Raw genomic sequence first — 24,425 nt, 5'->3', positions numbered from 1 at the left:
AATTGTCATTATCATTATCATGCCTTGCCCCTGCCACCATTCATGTATTGGATTCCCAGTCCAGAATTGGCTGCGTTTGCTCCCCTTTACACCTCGAGTGTTCCTGGGCCTTGGAAAAAGGAGAGCCAATTGCCCTGGGGGAAGGAGGGTCCAACTCAAGCCTGACGCTTCCCTTTTTTTTGCCACGCCAGGATACCAGCTGAACTCAGCCGAGTGCTTGGACATCCGTTTGAAGCGGGTCGTGCCTGACCACTACTGCCAGTACCACCCTGAAAACAAGAAGCCCAAACCCAAGCTGAAGGAGTGTGGCATGGATCCCTGTCCCTCGAAGTAAGTTGGGTGGCAGGGACTACGGGGGTTAGGAGAGCAGGAACCCTCAATTCAGCAGGGTCCCCTTTCCCTCAGAGAAGCCACCGGGGAGGCGAACGTTTGGCATCAATGTTCCAGGCCTCGGGTCACCACACCCTCCTCCAGTCTGGGTGCTCAGCCACCACCTTTCCCCATTGCTTGTCTTATTGGTCCAGATCTGCACTAGAAGGTGGTAGGGACCCTTGGCTGCCATAAGCGGTTTCCCTACTTTCTTCCTCTTCAGCATCTTTCCTGGCATCCAGCGGCATAATAATAATAATGGCATTTATTAAGCACTTACTATGTGCAAAGCACTGTTCTAAGTGCTGGAGAGGTTACAAGGTGATCAGGTTGTCCCACGGGGGGCTCACACTCTTAATCCCCATTTTACAGATGAGGTCACTGAGGCACAGAGAAGTTAATTGACTGCCCAAAGTCACACAGCTGACAATTGGCGGAGCTGGGACTTGAACCCATGACCTCTGACTCCAAAGTCTGTGCTCTTTCTACTGAGCCATGCTGCTTCTTCGGGGAGGCATCCCCCCAACCCGAGGCGATTGCTTCCCAAATACTTGCCTGTAACCCAGTGCAATGTGCCTATCTGCCACGCCTCCACATCCTCAGCCCTCTCTTTCCTTTTGCTCTTTGGATGTTGTTTGGCTCCCGAGCAGCTTCCTAATTTCCAAAACAATCCCAGTCAATCCAAGAGTGAATGGAAAGAATGACTCAACGCCAGCACCCTAAGATCAGCGTTGTGCGTCAGGCTGTTGAGTTGTGCAACTGAGAACCGACTTACTTTTGGATTTCCTGGTGAGATTTCCTGGCTCCACGACAGTATCTTAAAATAACATCCCGGTATCAATTCCCAGAGCCTCCCACAATAATGCCAGCTGGCCACGCAAGCCTCATATGCAAGTGGAATAGGAAACGTTCTCAGCGGATTTCATTTCCTAGAGCTAAACCATCCATTTCCTCTGACCCCAACCGAACGGAATCTTTCTCTACGACCTCCGAGTCTGTCCAGAGAAGCAGGACCTGTTTTCCATGCCGATGATCCTGCCCTGCCATGTGGCCGTGACAGATCATCTGAATCTTTAAAAAACTAACTGGCTTGGTGTGTGTTCAGTTTGTTCCCATTGGTGCAATGGGGTCGGGGGAGGATTTGTGGACCAGAGCCTAGAAAGAAAACATCATAGAGTGTTGGAGAGGAGTCAGCGCAACACCGGGGATTGCTGTGTATGTGATGTGTCACTGTGGAAAAGCAGGGCTCATAAGAGGGTTGCATTCTACCTAAGAGCTTTGCACTATCTGAGGTCAGGTCATAGGCACCGTCCGGGGAGATGACGAATAACACATCCAAATCCTTTCCCTTTGCAGTGATGGATTTAAAGAGATCATGCCCTACGACCACTTCCAGCCGCTTCCTCGGTAAGTGCATGGCAACTGTCGATAATAATGTCACCTTTGAGGTTTTCGAACACTTCGAGCCCTCTCAGGATGCTTAGCTCTGTGTGGATTAAGGTAGGCACATAACGCTCGCTCGTTACTTTACAGATTGAAATCGTGCAGGGCCTAGATTTCCTCAGCACCTCAACACGGTTGGCCATGCAGATCAAGTGGGGATGGTGGGGCTGACAGGCTGTGTGGCTGAGGTTCATTCATTCATTCAGTCGGATTTACTGAGCGCTTACTGTGTGCAGAGCACTGTACTAAGTGCTTGGGAAGTACAAGTTGGCAACATATAGAGACGGTCCCTACCCAACAGCGGGCTCACAGTCTAGAAGGGGGAGACGGACAACAAAACAAAACGTGGACAGGTGTCAAGTCATCAAAATAAATAGAAATAAAGCTAGATGTGCATCATTAACAAAATAGTAAATATGTACAAGTAAAATAGAGTAATAAATCTGTACAAACATGTATACAGGTGCTGTGGGGAGGGGAAGGAGGTAGGGTGGGGGGGATGTGGAGGAGGAGAGGAAAAAGGGGGCTCAGTCTGGGAAGGCCTCCTGGAGGAGGGGAGTTCTCAGGGAGAGGGAAGGGAGGAAGAGAGCTAGGTTGGCAGATGTGCGGAGGGAGGGCATTCCAGGCCAGGGGGAGGACGTGGGCCGGGGGTCGACAGCGGGACAGGTGAGAATGAGGTACAGTGAGGAGGTTAGTGGCAGAAGAGCGGAGGGTGCAGGCTGGGCTGGAGAAGGAGAGAAAGGAGGTGACGTAGGAGGGGGCGAGGTGATGGACAGCCTTGAAGCCGAGAGTGAGGAGTTTTTGCTTGAGTGAGGAATTTTTGCTTGAACACTAATCTCACACTGCCCAAGATTTCACTCCCTTCGGCTTCAGCCTCCTCAACGGGCTGAATGTCAACAAACAGATGAGGATTTAGGGTAATCTAACTTTAAGACAGGGAACACTCAGGAAGTGCCATGGTGAGACAGACACGATGTCCTGTGCTGGGGCGGGAAGTTCCCCAAGAAGGCAGACAGGATGTCCTCCCGGAAGTCCGGAAGTGCTGTGAAGGTAGGAAGTGCTTTGCAAAGGTGTTACATGAAGCAGGAAGTAGTGGGTGAAATAGGAAGCAGCCCAGGAAGATTCTGCCATGTTAGTAGACCCATGGTTTGTCATTCTATAAAAGACTCCCTGCATTGCTGGACTCAGCAAAATAACAGCCCACAGGGAAAAGCCCTTTTTACATCACTGCCTCTGCAGGCCCTCTAAGCCATGAACTAAACGCTGCCCTCCCCGGGCCCGCGTGGGGCTAAAAAGTCTGTCCCTCTGGATTCCACCCGCGACTCCCAGGGAGCCAGGGAGACTATGCTGTCCTGGTGCAGGATTGGGAAGGGGCTCACCAGGACAGTGCTGAGAGGCTGGAAATGCGGTGGAAATACCGATCGCCTGGTAGGGGCGACTCAGCAGGCTGCGCATGGTCCAAGAGCAGTCCAGCAGTAGAGGTAGCAGTCTACTCAAATAGTTGTCCTTTGTGTTTAAACAAGACAGCACTGATGGTGACGTTGGCCTGTGAGGGCGGGTGCCGCTGATAAGACCAACCTGGGATCCACATTCTGGGCCATATTAGACACACAAAAAGGTTGTTCCTTGTTGTGTCATCATACTTAGTGTTGGTAGTGCCCAGTGCTGTTTTCTTTTATGTAACTGAATGCCAGGAAAGGAATACACAGTTGAGAGACACAGTCCCAGGCCCCTGGGCCTCATAATCAAAAAGTAGCAGGAGATGAAGGGGATGGCCCAAGAGGTGGACTCTGAAGGGATAGGTGGGGTGTGATCTCCTCCCTGGCAAAAGGGTTCAATCCCTTGCTGGCAGCTTCCAGATTTCCCTGTTTAGTGAATCTAGGAACATGCCATGGCTGAGCCCTTTCCCCGGTGGGTCGTGTGGCACTATGTACTGGGCTGATGGGGAAGTCTTCAAGAAGTCTACTCCAAGCATCCATCCTGACAGATTCTTTCTTCAACCCAGGTCAGGGGCATGTCCGTTCCTTCTCCTCTGTTGGTTCAGGGGCTCACCAGCCCTTACTGACGTAGGCCGTCTCAGGGCCGGCATTTCAGCATCTGCTGCCCGGTGTAGCGACTGACTTTGATTTCCCCGACCCTACCCACATCCGTCCCAGTGGCAGAAAGGCTGGGTCCCCCCTCTCCCGGGGACAAACGTGAAGAGAAGGGGATACTAGCGGTGGATTTTGTTCTGTTTCTTAGCTGGGAGCATAATCCATGGACAACGTGCTCAGTGTCCTGCGGAGGGGGCATCCAGAGGAGAAGCTTTGTCTGTGTGGAGGAGTCTATGCCTGGGGAGACCTTGCAGGTTGAAGAATGGAAATGCATGTACGCGCCCAAGCCCAAGGTTCTGCAGACCTGCAACCTGTTCGATTGCCCCAAGTGGGTGGCGATGGAGTGGTCCCAGGTAAGGCACAGAAGCCCCGGCCTCAGCTCTGGACTAGATGGGCTTGGGCTGGGGTCTGGATGGAACATGCTCTCTGCTCAGAGCTCCAGGCCCTCGAGAGCCATGCACAGAGCTGACCAGCAACCTTGGAGAGTAGGGAGGCAAGAGCGGAAGAAGCCGTTCTTCATTTAATCACGTGTCCGAGGCCCGAATCGCAGTGACAGATGGCTCTTGAGGTTCATCTTGGGTGGTTCTTATTGAACAGTATGGGTCGAGCCTGCCTCCTCTGGGAGATAATAATAATAATAATAATGATGATGGTATTTGTTAAGCGCTTACTATGTGCAAAGCACTGTTCTAAGAGCTGGGGGGATACAAGGTGATCAGGTTGTCCCACGTGGGGCTCACAGTCTTACAGATGAGGGAACTGAGGCACAGAGAAGTGAAGTGACTTGCCCAAAGTCACACAGCTGACAACTGGTGGAGCCAGGATTTGAACCCATGACCTCTGACTCCAAAGCCCAGGCTCTTTCCACTGAGCCACGCTGCTTCTCTGATCTAAGGGAATCTAAGATCTAAGGAGTGGGTAAGAGTATGCCGAACAGAAACCAGGGGATTGGAGAGAGAGCGAATGTCCTTTCCAAAATACCTATTCCACCCAGGAGGCATCACTCCTGCACTTCCTTCCTGCCTTCGGCTGGTCTCTTGATTTACTATGAAATGCCAAGTGGACTTTGGAAGAAAAATCTGCATGTAGAAATTTGGTAATTGATAAATGACTCTTTCCCACTAATTGGGCTCTCAAGGAGTCAGACCTAGGTAGGGCATAATTTCCAGTGATTCAGTAATAACCTTTTTTTATTCCAGAAGAAATTATGTTATTATCATCATCATCATTATTATGTTCCATTCCTGGTCTCCTCCCTGCCCTGTCTCTGAGCCAAGCAGTATTTAAGCCAAGCAATATTCTAGGCACTGGGATAGATATCAGATAACCTGGTCAGGCACAGTGTGTGCCTCTTATGGAGCTCACAGTCTGAGGTGGAGGAAAGCAGATATTTCATGTAGACTGTAAGCTTCTTGTGGGCAAGTATCATGTCTACCAACTTTGTTGTATTTTCCCAAGTGCTTAATACATTGCCAGTGAGTGATTGATTGATTTCAACCCATTATTTGGTTGAACAGTTGCTCATATATGTGCTTCTCCTTCTGTTCTGGCCAGAGAAATGTCTTTTTCTTTAACATGGGAAAAGATGACTTTACTTCTTATGGGACAGGGGATCTGAACTAGAGGGACGGTTAAGGATCAGTCTAGCAGGAGAAACAGCATGGCTTAATGGAAGGAGCTCGGGACTGGGAATCAGAAGACCTGGGTTCTAATCTTGTCTCTTCCACTTGCTTGCTGAGGGACCTTGGTGAAGTCACTTCACTTCTCTGTGCTCCAGTTTCCTCCATCAGGAACAGCATCTGACCTGATTATCTTGTATTTACTCCAGTTCAATGCTAGGAACATAGTAAACATTTCACAATAAATGCCCTTGTTGGTGTTGCTGAGTAACTCTCCGGTGTCTGGGCTGCGGTCTAGCATATCAGATCTGGCCTTGAGATCAGAAGAGGCCAAATAAAACAGGGCCCATATGAGGGGAAATTTTAGCCCTCTGAGAGTTGGCCTCCCCAGTATTGGAAGTGGTGACCTAGCAGCAGAAATTACTGGTAGACAGAGAGACAATTTGATCTGATGTGGGATCGGGATTCTTTCCTTTCTCTGAAATCTGCAACGGGCAAGAATCCAGTTTGATATAGGGATCCCAGTCCCTGGACCAAATTAGCTGCTGAGGACATGCTGGGTCTTGGTCCCTGGAATCACTTCCTGGGATGGTGAGGTTCTGGTGGAGCAGGGCAAAAATTTGTGGAACCCACTTGATACTCCTACTCAGAGCAACCCGAGACCAGCCAGGCCTCCTGCAGCTTGGGCAGACACCGCGAGTGGGATATGAGGTCCAAGTTCTCCAGCCCTTAGTGCAATGCCATTAAATACCATTGAAAAAAAAGTCCCCAATTCACTCTTTCTGCTGCTCTCATCTCTTCATCTCCTTTGACTGAGGGTGGACAAAATGGGTCCTTCCACCACTGTAGCTCTGGGATAAGGGCTGGCCCTTCATCACCATGGGCTGCCTAGATAGTGTTTTGGGGAAATGGGCTAATACTCCTCCTCCTCCTCCTCCTCCTCCTCCTCCTCCTCCTACTACTACTACTACTACTGCTACTACTACTACTACTAAAAATAATAATAACAATAATAACAATTGTGGCTATCTGTTAAGAGCTTACTATGTGCCAAGCACTGGGATAGATACAATACAATGATGATGATGATGATGATGGCATTTGTTAAGCGCTTACTATGTGCAGAGCACTGTTCTAAGCGCTGGAGCACTGTTCTAAGCGCTACAATCAGATACAGTGACTGTCCCATATAAGGCTTGCAGTCTCAGAGAGAGAGGGAAAGCAGATACTGAATCCCCATTTTACAGATAATAATAATAATAATGGCATTTGTTGATGATGGTGATGATGATGGAATTTATTAAGTGCTTACTATGTGCAAAGCACTGTTCTAAGTGCTGGGGAGGTTACAAAGTGATCAGGTTGTCCCACGGGGGGCTCACAGTCTTAATCCCCATTTTACAGATGAGGGAACTGCGGCCCGGTGAAGTGAAGTGACTTGCCTAAAGTCACCCAGCGGAAAAGTGGTGGAGCCAGGATTTGAACCCATGACCTCTGACTCCAAAGCCCGGGCTCTTTCCACTGAGTCACGCTGCTTCTCTAAACCAATTTTTGTTAAGCACTTACTATGTGCAAAGCACTGTTCTAAGTGCTGGGGGGATACAAGGTGATCAGGTTGTCCCACGTGGGGCTCACGGTCTTTAATCCCCATTTTACAGATGAGGTAACTGAGGCTCAGAGAAGTGAAGTGACTTGCCCAAGGTCACACAGCAGACGTGACATGGCCGGGATTCGGGAGCCGGGAGCCGGGATATGAACCCATGACCTCTGACTCCCAAGCCCGTGCTCTTTCCAACGAGTCACGCTGCCTGAGGCCCAGAGAAGGTCAGAGGCTTGCCCAAGGTCACCCATTAGGAGAATGGCAGAGTCAGAATTAGAACTCAGTTCTTCTGGCTCCCAAATCTGTTCTCTTTCTACTAGAGCACACTGCTTCAGGACAGTCTGGGGGTAGGGAAAGGGTGGCATGGGTTGGGGCAGCAACATTTTGGCTTAGAGAATGCTTGTCTAAAATCTGAGCATTTATCAGCTCCAAAATGCCGTTCACGTCCCTTCTCAGTTTCCCCACTGGCATTTTTGTGCATCCATGAGGGGGAATGAATGTGTCAGACTGTCCCGCTGGCTTCTTTCGCAGTGCACTGTGACCTGCGGGCGAGGTTTGCGCTATCGAGTGGTCCTGTGTATCGATCACCAAGGCCAGCACGTCGGGGGCTGCAACCCGCAGCTCAAGCTGCACATCAAGGAAGAGTGCGTCGTGGCCGTCCCGTGCTACAAGCCGAAAGGTACGTCCTCTACCGGCCCGGCGTTTCTCTCCCGGTTGAGAGGAGCTCGGCAGGCCCCACTGAGGAAGAATTCTTCCACATCCAGTCAGGAGTAGAGGACAGAAATGCCAGCCACACAGGATGACAGGCAGTAATGGTGAATCATTCATTCATTCAGTCGCATTTATTGAGCGCTTACTGTGTGCAGAGCACTGTACTAAGCACCTGGGAAGTACAGTTCAGCAACAGATAGGGACAGTCCCTGTCCACAATGGGCTCACAGTCTAGAAGCGGGGAGACAGACAACAAAACAAGTAAACAGGCATGCGTAACATAATTATAAATATATATATATATATATATATAAAAATATATACACATCATCACTAAAAATAAATAGAATTATTATAAATGTGTACATATATGCACAGGTTCTGGGGGATGGGGGGTAGAGCAAAGGGAGTGAGTTGGGATGATAGAGAGGGGAAGGAGAGCAGAGGAAAATGGGGGCTTAGTCTGGGAAGACCTCCTGGAGGAGGTGAGCATTCAGTAGGGCTTTGAAGGGGGGGAGTGTGCTAGTTTGGCGAATTTGAGGAGAGAGGGCATTCCAGGCCAGAGGTAGGACGTGGGCCAAAGGTCGATGGCGGAACAGGCAAGAACGAGGCACATTGAGAAGGTTAGTGCCAGAGGAGCAGAGTGTGTGGTTTGGGATGTAGAAGAAGAGAAGGGAGATGAGGTAGGAAGGGGAGAACTTTGAATAATAATTATGGTTTTTGTTAAGCGCTTACAACATGCCAAGCACTGTTCTAAGCACTGGGGTAGATACAAGGTAATCAGGTGGTCCCACGTGGGGCTCACAATCTTCATCCCCATTTTACAGATGAAGTAACTGAGGCACAGAGAAGTTAAGTGGCTTGCCCAAGGTCCCACAGCAGACAAACGGTGGAGCCTGGATTGGAACCCACATCCTCTGACTCCCAAGCCAATAGTGAGGAGTTTGATGAGAGAAGATAGAGGATCATAATAATCACCTCGACAGAGTATCTCACCTAGAGGGCCGAGGCCTGGGCCCCGGCTGCGAAGAACCCTCGCAGTGTTTCCGAGCTGGTTACTGGCCCGGGTGGCCATTATCTGAAAGCAGGGAGGGCCGGCCCGGCAGAATGGGTTACCAACTACAGAGGAAACAAAATCAGAAACAGTAGCAGAAAGGGGCCATTCCTGGTCTCTTCCCTGCTCAGTCTCCCTACCCAAACCCCCTCCATTCCTTATTCCAATTGTTGTCTGGGGGTTTTGGTCTTCCGTGCCACCTGCACCTCCCTTGATGATCCTTCTCTCTCAGCATCAAGCAGAAACTCCTTACCACTGGCTTCCGGCTCGCCCCAGCTTCCCGACCAGCCCTCTTCACTCTATCTGCCATCTTGGTTCCACCAAAGCTCACGTTCTCAGTGTCATTCCCCGCTCCCGACTCACCCCCCTCCAATCCCTCCCTCAAACTTTGCCGCCCCTGGAACTCCTTCCCACATCTAAATCCACCAGGCCCATTTTAACTTGGCAGTAAAGACAGGACTCCGTTAGGATAGGTAGAATTAAGGCGTCTGAGCAGTGTCATTTTTCTGTTCGTGAGGTATAATGGATTAGCAAGTTAATGAACAGACTGTGCACATTGAATTGGTATAATTAGCCATCTGTGCAATCGGTTCCTAAAAGTAGAATTAATCGATCAGTGAATGGTATGTATCAAGTGCCAATAGCAAAGCAGCATGATAAAACTTGACAGTAGCGCAGAAATAAGACACAAGTTTCCTTCTCTAAAGAATATTCTAATCTATCAGGGGACATATATTTAGTGGGAGCAGGACACAGACCAAGGTTATAGCAGAAATTAATTAGCATGTACTGAAATAAGATGAAATGGTGCATTGCAAATGAATATAAATATAAGTAAATAAAAATATTTATCAGCAGCAATATTGTGTAGCAGAGAGAGCATAGGGCTGAGATTCAGTAGACCTCCTGCTCCTAGGCTGCTTTGCTAAGGATGGAGGCCTTGGTTGATTCATTCATTCAATTGAATTTATTGAGCACTTACTGTGTGCACAGCACTGTACTAAGCACTTTGGAGAGTACATTGTAACAATAAACAGACACATTCCCTGCCCACAACGAGCTTTCAGTCTAGAGAGGGAGACAGGCATTAATATAAATAAATAAATTACTGATGGATGTGACTGAATGAACAGGCAGCCCCAGGAAGTCCACTTTGAGATTAGGGGCCCAGTTTTTTTTTTATAGTATTTGTTAAGCACTTACTATGTGCCAGGCACTGTGCTAAGCACTGGGGTAATAATAATAATAATAATGGCATTTATTAAGCGCTTACTATGTGCAAAGCACTGTTCTAAGTGCTGGGGAGGTTACAAGGTAGATACAAGGGTAGATACAAGTTTACCAAGTTGGACGCAGTCCCTGTCCCACATGGGGCTCCCAGTCTTAATCCCCATTTTGGAGATAACTGAGGCTTAGAAAAATTAAGTGATTTACCCAAGGTCACGCAGCAGACATGTGGCAGAGCAGGGATTTGAACCCAGGTCCTTCTGAATCCCAGGCTCCAGCTCTAACCATTAGGCCATGAGGCACAGGGTCTGTTTCTGGGGTCCACCTGGCCCAAGTCAGGGTGGGCGTGTGCAGTGGGAGGATGGGGGCTTCCCTGGAATTTCTTTGCTGCTCTGTGCCCACCCCAGGAGGGGCAAAAGGAGGGGGGAAGGAGAATCCTAGGGAACATGCCTGGGGCAGATGGGAAAAGCCGAGAGCACACCACCCCACATAATCACCACAACCGTCCCTGCGAGTCCCAAAGAGCGACATTGGAGGCCAGGCACTGAACTAAGCTGGGGTACAAGCTAATCAGGTTGGACAGTATTACAGGAGGGTGATGTAGTAAGGTAAGCTCACCTCCTCCAGGAGACCTTCCCAGACTGAGCCCCCCCTTTTCCTCTGCTCCTCCTCCCCTCCCCATCGCCCCGACTCTTAGGGACCGTCTCTATATGTTGCCAGCTTGTACTTCCCAAGCGCTTAGTACAGTGCTCTGCACACAGTAAACGCTCAATAAATACGATTGAATGAATGAATGACTCCCTCCCTCTGCTCTACCCCCTCCCAGCACCACAGCACTTGTGTTTATATGTATATATTTATTATTCTATTTATTTTATTAATGATGTGTATAGATCTATAATTCTATTTATTTATATTAATATTATTGATGCCTGTCTACTTGTTTTGTTTTGTTGTCTGTCTCCCCCCTTCTAGACTGGGAGCCAGTTGTTGGGTAGGGATTGTCTCTATTTGTTGCCGAATTATACTTTCCAAGCTCTTAGTACAGTTCTCTGTAAGTAGTAAGCGCTCAATAAATGAATGAATGAGGATCCATTTGGTAGCCACGAAGACTGGCCACGACCAGCTTTCCCCTGTTTGTTTGTCTGATTGTTCAAAAAAACACTCTTTTGGTCCCTGAGCAGCTGAGAAGTCCTGGGTGAGGAGACCTGAACTGAAGCTGCTTTCCTTAGGCCTGCCCACCCCGTTTGCTCATAAAATTAGCAGCTACTTGGCTCCCTGAGAGTAGAGAATGAGTCTACCAACTCTGTTGGACTTGTATTCTCCCAAGCGCTTAGCAGAGTGCTCTATACACAGTAAGAACTCAATAAATACCCTGGATTGATTCGTGAAATCTGAATATTTCCAGCCTGAAAAATGGGAAGTTAGCACAATGTGTTCCTGAATGTGGTTATAATAATAATAATAATAATAATAATAATAATGGTAATTGTTAAATGTTTCCTATGTGCAAAGCACTGTTCTAAGCGCTGGGGCAGTTACAAGGTGATCAGGTTGTCCCACGAGGGGCTCACAGTTTTAATCCCCATTTTACAGATGAGGGAACAGAGGCCCAGAGAATCAATCAATCAATCAATCGTATTTATTGAGCGCTTACTGTGTGCAGAGCACTGTACTAAGCGCTTGGGAAGTACAAGCTGGCAACATAAGACTACATAAGATTAGATTAAGACTGTGAGCCCCCAGCGGGGCAACCTGATCACCTTGTAACCTCCCCAGCACTTAAAACAGTGCTTTGCACATAGTAAGTGCTTAATAAATGCCATTATTTTTATTATTATTATTATCTAGTTTCTCACCCCGGTTCTGCCGCTTGTCTACTGTGTGACCTTGGGAGAGTCACTTCACTTCTCCGGGCCTCGGTTCCCTCATCTGGAAAAGGGGGATGAAGACTGGGAGTCCCACGTGGGACATGGACTGTGTTCAATCTGACTAGTTTGGATCTATGTTGGCGTTTAGTCTAGTGCCTGGCACATAGTAAGCGCTTAACAAAAGCCATGAAAAAAAACCAAACATTTAGCATAGCGTTCGCCACACAGTTGGTGCTCAAAAATTAGTAAGACTTGCTAAATCAAATCAATCAATTGTATTTATTGAGCGCTAACTGTGTGCAGAGCACTGTACTAAGCGCTTGGAAAGTACAAGTTGGCAACACATAGAGACGGTCCCTACCCAACAGTGGGCTCACAGTCTAGAAGGGGGAGACAGAGAACAAAACAAAACATATTAACAAAATAAAATAGAGTAGATATGTACAAGTAAAATAAATAAATGGAGTAATAAATACATACAAACACACATATACAAATATACAGGTGCTGTGGGGAAGGGAAGGAGGTAAGGCGGCGGGGATGGAGAAGGGGAGGAGGGGGAGAGGAAGGAGGGGACTCAGTCTGGGAAGGCCTTCTGGAGGAGGTGAGCTCTCAGTAGGGCCCTGAAGGGAGGAAGAGAGCTAGCTTGGCAGGTGTGCGGAGGGAGGGCATACCAGGCCAGGGGGTGTATGGCGGATGTGTAGTGGGCCAAAAGCGAGTCAAATTGAGGAGCTGGATGTTCCCCAATACTGCAGGTGCGAGATCCAATTATTCTTCAAAAAATCGAGTAACTAAGCAGAAGCCATCATGAGGCGAAAATTAAAGGGTTTGGCTGAAGCGGTAGCAAGCCGAAACTAGATGGCTACATCTACACCTGTATATATGTATATATGTCTGTACATATTTATTACTCTATTTATTTTACTTGTACATATCTATTCTATTTATTTTATTCTGTTAGTATGTTTGGTTTTGTTCTCTGTCTCCCCCTTTAAGACTGTGAGCCCACTGTTGGGTAGGGACTGTCTCTATATGTTGCCATCTTGTACTTCCCAGGCGCTCAGTACAATGCTCTGCACACAGTAAGCGCTCAATAAATATGATTGATTGATTGATTGATTGATTGATTGATTCATGCTCCTAAAGATGATTTCTTACTTTGCCATTGGCAGGCATTTCCTTAAAACGTTTGTCTGTGGGGTGTGATGAAACCAATTCAATAATCTGTTTTTAACACCCAACTCCTCCTCTAAACTCCCTGTGGGCAGGGGGTCCCATCGACCAACTCTGTTGTAGGGTACCCTCCCGAGCGTTTTGGACGGGGCTCTCCATAAAGCAAGCGAGCGCTCAGTACATAGCAGAGATCAATAGCTAACCATCGATAGATAAGCAGTATGGCATGGGGACAGGGCACGGGCCTGGGAGTCAGAAGGTTTGCTGCCATTTGTCTGCTGCATGATCTTGGGCTACTCAAAAAGACTCGGATTAAGACACAAGGATTAAGACACAAAAAGACACAAGGATTAATCAATCAATCAATCGTATTTATTGAGTGCTTAATGCGTGCAGACCACTGCACTAAGCGCTTGGGAAGTACAAGCCCGCAACATAAAACGACATAAGATTAGATTAAGACTGTGAGCCCCCAGTGGGACAACCTGATCACCCTGTAACCTCCCCAGCACTTAGAACAGTGCTTTGCACATAGCAAGCGCTTAATAAATGCCATTATTTTTATTATTATTATTACCTAGGTTCTCAGCCCGGTTCTGCTTGCCCGGTTTCACCTTTTAAACTGTGAGCCCACTGTTGGGTAGGGACCGTCTCTATATGTTGCCATCTTGTACTTCCCAAGCACTAAGTACAGCGCTTTGCACACAGTAAGCGCTCAATAAATATGATTGATTGATTGATTGATTGATTGATTGATTCATGCTCCTAAAGATGATTTCTTTGCCATTGGCAGACATTTCCTTAAAACGTTTCTCTGTGGGGTGTGATGAAACCAATTCAATAATCTGTTTTTAACACCCAACTCCTCCTCTAAACTCCCTGTGGACAGGGGGTCACATCGACCAACTCTGTTGTAGTGTACCCTCCCGAACATTTTGGACAGGGCTCTCCATAAAGCAAGCGAGCGCTCAGTACATAGCAGAGATCAACAGCTAACCATCGATAGATAAGCAGTATGGCATGGGGACAGGGCACGGGCCTGGGAGTCAGAAGGTTTGCTGCCATTTGTCTGCTGCATGATCTTGGGCGACTCAAAAAGACTCGGATTAAGACACAAGGATTAAGACACAAAAAGACACAACGACTAATCAATCAATCAATCGTATCTATTGAGCGCTTACTAAGTGCAGAGCACTGCACTAAGCGCTTGGGAAGTACAAGCCGGCAACATAAAATGACATAAGATTAGATTAAGACTGTGAGCCCCCAGTGGGACAACCTGATCACCCTGTAACCTCCCCAGTGCTTAAAACAGTGCTTTGTACATAGTAAGCGCTTAGTAAATGCCATAATTTTTATCATTATTATTATTATCTAGGTTCTCAGCCCGGTTCTGCCTGCCTGGTTTCCCCCTTTTAAACTGTGAGCCCACAGTTGGGTAGGGACCGTCTCTATATGTTGCCATCTTGTACCTCCCAAGCGCTTAGTACAGCACTCTGCACACAGTAAGTACTCAATAAATATGATTGATTGATTGATTGATTGATTCATGCTCCTAAAGATGATTTCTTACCTTGCCATTGGTAGGCATTTCCTTAAAACGTTTGTCTGTGGGGTGTGATGAAACCGATTCAATAATCTGTTTTTAACACCCAACTCCTCCTCTAAACTCCCTGTGGGCTGGGGGTCACATCGACCAACTCTGTTGTAGTGTACCCGCCCGAGCGTTTTGGACGGGGCTCTCCATAAAGCAAGCGAGCGCTCAGTACGTAGCAGAGATCAATAGCTAACCATCAATAGATAAGCAGTATGGCATGGGGACAGGGCATGGGCCTGGGAGTCAGAAGGTTTGCTGCCATTTGTCTGCTGCATGATCTTGGGCGACTCAAAAAGACTCGGTTTAAGACACAAGGATTAAGACACAAAAAGACACAAGGATTAATCAATCAATCAATTGTATTTATTGAGCGCTTACTGCGTGCAGAGCACTGCACTAAGCGCTTGGGAAGTACAAGCCGGCAACATAAAATGAAATAAGATTAGATTAAGACTGTGAGTCCCCAGTGGGACAACCTGATCACCCTGTAACCTCCCCAGCGCTTAAAACAGTGCTTTGCACATAGTAAGCGCTTAATAAATGCCATTATTTTTATTATTATTATTATCTAGGTTCTCAGCCCGGTTCTACCTGCCCGGTTTCCCCCTTTTAAACTGTGAGCCCACTGTTGGGTAGGGACCGTCTCTATATGTTGCAATCTTGTACTTCCCAAGCGCTTAATACAGCGCTTTGCACACAGCAAGCGCTCAATAAATACAATTGATTGATTGATTGATTGATTCATGCTCCTAAAGATGATTTCTTACTTTGCCATTGGCAGGCATTTCCTTAAAACGTTTGTCTGTGGGGTGTGATGAAACCAATTCAATAATCTGTTTTTAACACCCAACTCCTCCTCTAAACTCCCTGTGGGCAGGGGGTCCCATCGACCAACTCTGTTGTAGGGTACCCTCCTGAGTGTTTTGGATGGGGCTCTCCATAAAGCAAGCGAGCGCTCAGTACATAGCAGAGACAATAGCTAACCATCGATAGATAAGCAGTATGGCATGGGGACAGGGCACGGGCCTGGGAGTCAGAAGGTTTGCTGACATTTGTCTGCTGCATGATCTTGGGTGACTCAAAAAGACTCAGATTAAGACACAAGGGTTAAGACACAAAAAGACACTAGGATTAATCAATCAATCAATCGTATTTATTGAGCGCTTACTGCGTGCAGAGCACTGCACTAAGCGCTTGGGAAGTACAAGCCGGCAACATAAAATGACATAAGATTAGATTAAGACTGTGAGCCCCCAGTGGGACAACCTGATCACCCTGTAACCTCCCCAGCGCTTAAAACAGTGCTTTGCACATAGTAAGCGCTTAATAAATGCGATTTTTTTATTATTATTATTATCTAGGTTCTCAGCCCGGTTCTGCCTGCCCGGTTTCCCCCTTTTAAACTGTGAGCCCACTGTTGGGTAGGGACCGTCTCTATATGTTGCCATCTTGTACTTCCCAAGCGCTTAGTACAGCGCTCTGCACACAGTAAGCACTCAATAAATACGATTGATTGATTGATTGATTGATTCATGCTCCTAAAGATGATTTCTTACTTTTCCATTGGCAGGCATTTCCTTAAAACGTTTGTCTGTGGGGTGTGATGAAACCAATTCAATAATCTGTTTTTAACACCCAACTCCTCCTCTAAACTCCCTGTGGGCTGGGGGTCACATCGAACAACTCTGTTGTAGTGTACCCTCCCGAGCATTTTGGACGGGGCTCTCCATAAAGCAAGCGAGCGCTCAGTACGTAGCAGAGATCAATAGCTAAGCATCGATAGATAAGCAGTATGGCATGGGGACAGGGCACGGGCCTGGGAGTCAGAAGGTTTGCTGCCATTTGTCTGCTGCGTGATCTTGGGCGACTCAAGAAGACTCGTATTAAGACACAATGATTAAGACACAAAAAGACACAAGGATTAATCAATCAATCAATCGCACTGCACTAAGCGCTTGGGAAGTACAAGCCGGCAACATAAAATGACATAAGATTAGATTAAGACTGTGAGCCCCCAGTGGGACAACCTGATCACCCTGTAACCTCCCCAGCGCTTAAAACAGTGCTTTGCACATAGTAAGCGCTTAATAAATGCGATTTTTTTATTATTATTATTACCTAGGTTCTCAGCCCGGTTCTGCCTGCCCGGTTTCCCCCTTTTAAACTGTGAGCCCACTATTGGGTAGGGACCGTCTCTATATGTTGCCATTTTGTACTTCCCAAGCACTTAGTACAGCGCTCTGCACACAGTAAGCACTCAATAAATGCAATTGATTGATTGATTGATTGATTCATGCTCCTAAAGATGATTTCTTACTTTTCCATTGGCAGGCATTTCCTTCAAACGTTTGTCTGTGGGGTGTGATGAAACCAATTCAATAATCTGTTTTTAACACCCAACTCCTCCTCTAAACTCCCTGTGGGCTGGGGGTCCTATCTACCAACTCTGTTGTAGTGTACCCTCCCGAGCGCTTTGGACGGGGCTCTCCATAAAGCAAGCGAGCGCTCAGTACATAGCGGAGATCAATAGCTACCCATCGATAGATAAGCAGTATGGCATGGGAACTGGGCACGGGCCTGGGAGTCACAAGGTTTGCTGCCATTTGTCTGCTGCATGATCTTGGGCAACTCAAAAAGACTCGGATCAAGACACAAGGATTAAGACACAAAAAGACACAAGGATTAATCAATCAATCAATTGTATTTATTGAGCGCTTACTGCGTGCAGAGCACTGCACTAAGCGCTTGGGAAGTACAGGCCAGCAACATAAAATGACATAAGATTAGATTAAGACTGTGAGCCCCCAGTGGGACAACCTGAATACCCTGTAACCTCCCCAGCACTTAAAACAGTGCTTTGCACATAGTAAGCTCTTAATAAATGCCATTATTTTTATTATTATTATTATCTAGGTTGTCAGCCTGGTTCTGCCTGCCCGGTTTCCCCCTTTTAAACTGTGAGCCCACTGTTGGGTAGGGACCGTCTCTATATGTTGCCATCTTGTACTTCCCAAGCGCTTAGTACAGCGCTTTGCACACAGTAAGTGCTCAATAAATATGATTGATTGATTGATTGATTGATTCATGCTCATAAAGATGATTTCTTACTTTGCCATTGGCAGGCATTTCCTTAAAACGTTTGTCTGTGGGGTGTGATGAAACCAATTCAATAATCTGTTTTTAACACCCAACTCCTCCTCTAAACTCCCTGTGGGTAGGGGGTCACATCGACCAACTCTGTTGTAGTGTACCCTCCTGAGCGTTTTGGGCGGGGCTCTCCATAAAGCAAGCGAGCGTTCAGTACATAGCAGAGATCAATAGCTAACCATCGATAGATAAGCATTATGGCATGGGGACAGGGCACGGGCCTGGGAGTCAGAAGGTTTGCTGCCATTTGTCTGCTGCATGATCTTGGGCAACTCAAGAAGACTTGAATTAAGACACAGGATTAAGACACAAAAGGACACAAGGATTAATCAATCAATCAGTCGTATTTATTGAGCGCTTACTGCGTGCAGAGCACTGCACTAAGCGCTTGGGAAGTACAAGCCGGCAACATAAAATGACATAAGATTAGATTAAGACTGTGAGCCCCCAGTGGGACAACCTGATCACCCTGTAACCTCCCCAGCGCTTAAAACAGTGCTTTGCACATAGTAAGCGCTTAATAAATGCCATTATTTTTATTATTATTGTTATTATCATCTAGGTTCTCAGCCTGGTTCTGCTTGCCCGGTTTCCCCCTTATAAACTGTGAGCCCACTGTTGGGTAGGGGCCGTCTCTATATGTTGCCATCTTGTACTTCCCAAGCGCTTAGTACAGCCTTTGCACAAAGTAAGAGCTCAATAAATATGATTTGATTGATTGATTGATTGATTCATGCTCCTAAAGATGATTTCTTACTTTTCCATTGGCAAGCATTTCCTTCAAACGTTTGTCTGTGGGGTGTGATGAAACCAATTCAATAATCTGTTTTTAACACCCAACTCCTCCTCTAAACTCCCTGTAGGCAGGGGGTCACATCGACCAACTCTGTTGTAGTGTACCCTCCTGAGCGTTTTGGACGGGGCTCCCCATAGCAAGCGAGCGCTCAGTACATAGCCGAGATCAATAGCTAACCATCGATAGATAAGCAGTATGGCATTGGGACAGGGCACGGGCCTGGGAGTCAGAAGGTTTGCTGCCATTTGTCTGCTGCATGATCTTGGGCTACTCAAAAAGACTCGGATTAAGACACAAGGATTAAGACACAAAAAGACACAAGGATTAATCTATCAATCAATCGTATTGAGTGCTTACTGCGTGCAGAGCACTGCACTAAGCGATTGGGAAGTACTAGCCGGCAACATAAAACGACATAAGATTAGATTAAGACTGTGAGCCCCCAGTGGGACAACTTGATCACCCTGTAACCTCCCCAGCACTTAAAACAGTGCTTTGCACATAGTAAGCGCTTTATAAATGGCATTTTTTTTTTTATTATTATTATCTAGGTTCTCAGCCCGGTTCTGCCTGCCTGGTTTCCCCCTTTTAAACTGTGAGCCCACTGTTGGGTAGGGACCGTCTCTATATGTTGCCATCTTGTACTTCCCAAGCAGTTAGTACAACGCTTTGCACACAGTAAGCGCTCAATAAATACGATTGATTGATTGATTGATTGGTTGATTCATGCTCCTAAAGATGATTTCTTACTTTGCCATTGGCAGGCATTTCCTTAAAACGTTTTTCTGTGGGGTGTGATGAAACCAATTCAATAATCTGTTTTTAACACCCAACTCCTCCTCTAAACTCCCTGTGGGCAGGGGGTCACATCGACCAACTCTGTTGTAGTGTACCCTCCCGACCGTTTTGGACGGGGCTCTCCATAAAGCAAGCGAGCGCTCAGTACATAGCAGAGATCAATAGCTAAGCATCGATAGATAAGCAGTATGGCATGGGGACAGGGCACGGGCCTGGGAGTCAGAAGGTTTGCTGCCATTTGTCTGCTGCATGATCTTGGGCGACTCAAGAAGACTCGGACTAAGACACAAGGATTAAGACACAACGATTAATCAATCAATCAATTGTATTTTTTGAGCGCTTACTGCGTGCAGAGCACTGCACTAAGCGCTTGGGAAGTACAAGCCGGCAACATAAAATGACATAAGATTAGATTAAGACTGTGAGCCGCCAGTGGGACAACCTGATCACCCTGTAACCTCCCCAGCACTTAAAACAGTGCTTTGCACATAGTAAGCGCTTAATAAATACCATTATTTTTATTATTATTATTATTATGTAGGTTCTCAGCCCGGTTCTGCCTGCCTGGTTTCCCCCTTTTAGACTGTGAGCCCCCTTTTGGGTAGGGACTGTCTCTATATGTTGCCATCTTGTACTTCCCATTCGCTTAGCACAACTCAATAAATACGATTGATTGATTGATTGATTGATTCACGCCTCCTAAAGATGATTGCTTAGTTTGCCATTGGCAGGCATTTCCGTAAAACGTTTGTCTGTGGGGTGTGATGAAACCAATCCAATAGTCTGTTCTTAACACCCAACTCCTCCTCTAAACTCTTTGTGGGCAGGGGGTCCCATCTACCAACTCTGTTGTAGTGTACCCTCCCGAGTGTTTTGGACCGGGCTCTCCATAAAGCAAGCGAGCGCTCAGTACGTAGCAGAGATCAATAGCTAACCATCGATAGATAAGCAGTATGGCATGGGGACAGGGCACGGGCCTGGGAGTCAGAAGGTTTGCTGCCATTTGTCTGCTGCATGATCTTGGGCTACTCAAAAAGACTCGGATTAAGACACAAGGATTAAGACACAAAAAGACACAAGGATTAATCAATCAATCAATCGTATTGAGTGCTTACTGCGTGCAGAGCACTGCACTAAGTGCTTGGGAAGTACAAGCCGGCAACATAAAACAACATAAGATTAGATTAAGACTGTGAGCCCCCAGTGGGACAACCTGATCACCCTGTAACCTCCCCAGCGCTTAAAACAGTGCTTTGCACATAGTAAGCGCTTAATAAATGCCATTATTTTTATTATTATTATTATCTAGGTTCTCAGCCCAGTTCTGCCTGCCTGGTTTCCCCCTTTTAAACTGTGAGCCCACTGTTGGGTAGGGACCGTCTCTATATGTTGCCATCTTGTACTTCCCAAGTGCTTAGTACGGCGCTCTGCACACAGTAAGTACTCAATAAATACGATTGATTGATTGATTGATTGATTGATTCATGCTCCTAAAGATGATTTCTTACTTTGCCATTGGCAGGCATTTCCTTAAAACGTTTGTCTGTGGGGTGTGATGAAACCAATTCAATAATCTGTTTTTAACACCCAACTCCTCCTCTAAACTCCCTGTGGGCAGGGGGTCACATCGACCAACTCTGTTGTAGTGTACCCGCCCGAGCGTTTTGGACGGGGCTCTCCATAAAGCAAGCGAGCGTTCAGTACGTAGCAGAGATCAATAGCTAACCACCGATAAATAAGCATTATGGCATGGGGACAGGGCACGGGCCTGGGAGTCAGAAGGTTTGCTGCCATTTGTCTGCTGCATGAACTTGGGCGACTCAAAAAGACTCAGATTAAGACACAAGGATTAAGACACAAAAAGACACAAGGATTAATCAATCAATCAATCGTATTTATTGAGCGATTACTGCGTGCAGAGCACTGCACCAAGTGCTTGGGAAGTACAAGCCGGCAACATAAAACGACATAAGATTAGATTAAGACTGTGAGCCGCCAGTGGGACAACCTGATCACCCTGTAACCTCCCCAGCGCTTAAAACAGTGCTTTGCACATAGTAAGCGCTTAATAAATGCCATTATTTTTATTATTATTATTATCTAGGTTCTCAGCCCGGTTCTGCTTGCCCGGTTTCCCCCTTTTAAACTGTGAGCCCACTGTTGGGTAGGGGCCGTCTCTATATGTTGCCATCTTGTACTTCCCAAGTGCTTAGCACAGTGCTCTGCACACAGCAAGCGCTCAATAAATACGATTGATTGATTGATTGATTGATTCATGCTCCTAAAGATGATTTCTTACTTTGCCATTGGCAGGCATTTCCTTAAAACGTTTGTCTGTGGGGTGTGATGAAACCAATTCAATAATCTGTTTTTAACACCCAACTCCTCCTCTAAACTCCCTGTGGGCTGGGGGTCACATCGACCAACTCTGTTGTAGTGTACCCTCCCGACCGTTTTGGACGGGGCTCTCCATAAAGCAAGCGAGCGCTCAGTACGTAGCAGAGATCAATAGCTAAGCATCGATAGATAAGCAGTATGGCATGGGGACAGGGCACGGGCCTGGGAGTCAGAAGGTTTGCTGCCATTTGTCTGCTGCATGATCTTGGGCGACTCAAAAAGACTCGGATTAAGACACAAGGATTAAGACACAAAAAGACACAAGGATTAATCAATCAATCAGTCGTTTTTATTGAGCGCTTACTGCGTGCAGAGCACTGCACTAAGCGCTTGGGAAGTACAAGCCGGCAACATAAAACGACATAAGATTAGATTAAGACTGTGAGCCCCCAGTGGGACAACCTGATCACCCTGTAACCTCCCCAGCGCTTAAAACAGTGCTTTGAACATAGTAAGCGCTTAATAAATGCCATTATTTTTATTATTATTATTATTATCTCGGTTCTCAGCCTGGTTCTGCTTGCCCGGTTTCCCCCTTTTAAACTGTGAGCCCACTGTTGGGTACGGGCCATCTCTATATGTTGCCATCTTGTACTTCCCAAGTGCTTAGCACAGTGCTCTGCACACAGCAAGTGCTCAGTAAATACGATTGATTGATTGATTGCTTGATTCACGCCTCCTAAAGATGATTGCTTACTTTGCCATTGGCAGGCATTGACTTAAAATGTTTGTCTGTGGAGTGTGATGAAACCAATCCAATAGTCTGTTTTTAACACCCAACTCCTCCTCTAAACTCCTTGTGGGCTGGGGGTCACATCGACCAACTCTGTAGTAGTGTACCCTCCCGAGCGTTTAGGACTGGGCTCTCCATAAAGCAAGCGAGCGCTCAGTACGTAGCAGAGATCAATAGCTAACCATCGATAGATAAGCAGTATGGCATGGGGACAGGGCACGGGCCTGGGAGTCAGAAGGTTTGCTGCCATTTATCTGCTGCATGATCTTGGGCGACTCAAAAAGACTCGGATTAAGACACAAAAAGACACAAGGATTAATCAATCAATCAATCAATCGTATTTATTGAGCGCTTACTGCGTGCAGAGCACTGCACTAAGTGCTTGGTAAGTACAAGCCGGTAACATAAAATGACATAAGATTAGATTAAGACTGTGAGCCCCAGTGGGACAACCTGATCACCCTGTAACCTCCCCAGCGCTTAAAACAGTGCTTTGCACATAGTAAGCGCTTAATAAATGCCATTATTTTTATTATTATTATTATCTAGGTTCTCAGCCCAGTTCTGCCTGCCCAGTTTCCCCCTTTTAAACTGTGAGCCCACTGTTGGGTAGGGACCGTCTCTATATGTTGCCATCTTGTACTTCCCAAGCGCTTAGTACAGAGCTTTGCACACAGTAAGCGCTCAATAAATACGATTGATTGATTGATTGATTGATTGATTCAAGCTCCTAAAGATGATTTCTTACTTTGCCATTGGCAGGCATTTCCTTAAAACGTTTCTCTGTGGGGTGTGATGAAACCAATTCAATAATCTGTTTTTAACACCCAACTCCTCCTCTAAACTCCTTGTGGGCAGGGGGTCCCATCGACCAACTCTGTTGTAGTGTACCCTCCCGAGCGTTTAGGACGGGGCTCTCCATAGAGCAAGCGAGCGCTCAGTACATAGCAGAGATCAATAGCTAACCATCGATAGATAAGCAGTTTGGCATGGGGACAGGGCACGGGCCTGGGAGTCACAAGGTTTGCTGCCATTTGTCTGCTGCATGATCTTGGTGACTCAAAAAGACTCGGATTAAGACACAAGGATTAAGACACAAGAAGACACAAGGATTAATCAATCAATCAATCGCACTGCACTAAGCGCTTGGGAAGTACAAGCCGGCAACATAAAATGACATAAGATTAGATTAAGACTGTGAGCCCCCAGTGGGGCAACCTGATCACCCTGTAACTTCCCCAGCGCTTAAAACAGTGCTTTGCACATAGTAAGCGCTTAATAAATGCGATTTTATTATTATTATCATTATCTAGGTTCTCAGCCAGGTTCTGCCTGCCCGGTTTCCCCCTTTTAAACTGTGAGCCCACTGTTGGGTAGGGACCGTCTCTATATGTTGCCATTTTGTACTTCCCAAGCATTTAGTACAGCGCTCTGCACACAGTAAGCACTCAATAAATACGATTGATTGATTGATTGATTGATTCATGCTCCTAAAGATGATTTCTTACTTTGCCATTGGCAGGCATTTCCTTAAAACGTTTGTCTGTGGGGTGTGATGAAACCAATTCAATAATCTGTTTTTAACACCCAACTCCTCCTCTAAACTCCCTGTGGGCTGGGGGTCACATCGAACAACTCTGTTGTAGTGTACCCTCCCGAGCATTTTGGACGGGGCTCTCCATAAAGCAAGTGAGCGCTCAGTACGTAGCAGAGATCAATAGCTAACCATCGATAGATAAGCAGTACGGCATGGGGACAGGGCATGGGCCTGGGAGTCAGAAGGTTTGCTGCTATTTG

The 24,425-nt window shown here is 46.7% G+C and overlaps 1 protein-coding gene across 1 annotated transcript in view; it reads left to right on the top strand.

The window, feature by feature from the left end:
• Positions 1 to 24,425, top strand: part of ADAMTSL3 (ADAMTS like 3) — a 317,132-nt gene that overhangs the window by 221,103 nt on the left and 71,604 nt on the right. The window contains 4 exon segments of the mRNA XM_038767353.1: positions 192 to 330; positions 1,726 to 1,776; positions 4,054 to 4,258; positions 7,656 to 7,803. Of these exon segments, the coding sequence (XP_038623281.1) occupies positions 192 to 330; positions 1,726 to 1,776; positions 4,054 to 4,258; positions 7,656 to 7,803 (543 nt within the window).

Source organism: Tachyglossus aculeatus, chromosome 26 (genome assembly GCF_015852505.1).
Source record: "Tachyglossus aculeatus isolate mTacAcu1 chromosome 26, mTacAcu1.pri, whole genome shotgun sequence".
Taxonomy (NCBI): Eukaryota; Metazoa; Chordata; class Mammalia; order Monotremata; family Tachyglossidae; genus Tachyglossus; species Tachyglossus aculeatus.
This window is presented reverse-complemented; position numbering and strand designations above follow the sequence as displayed.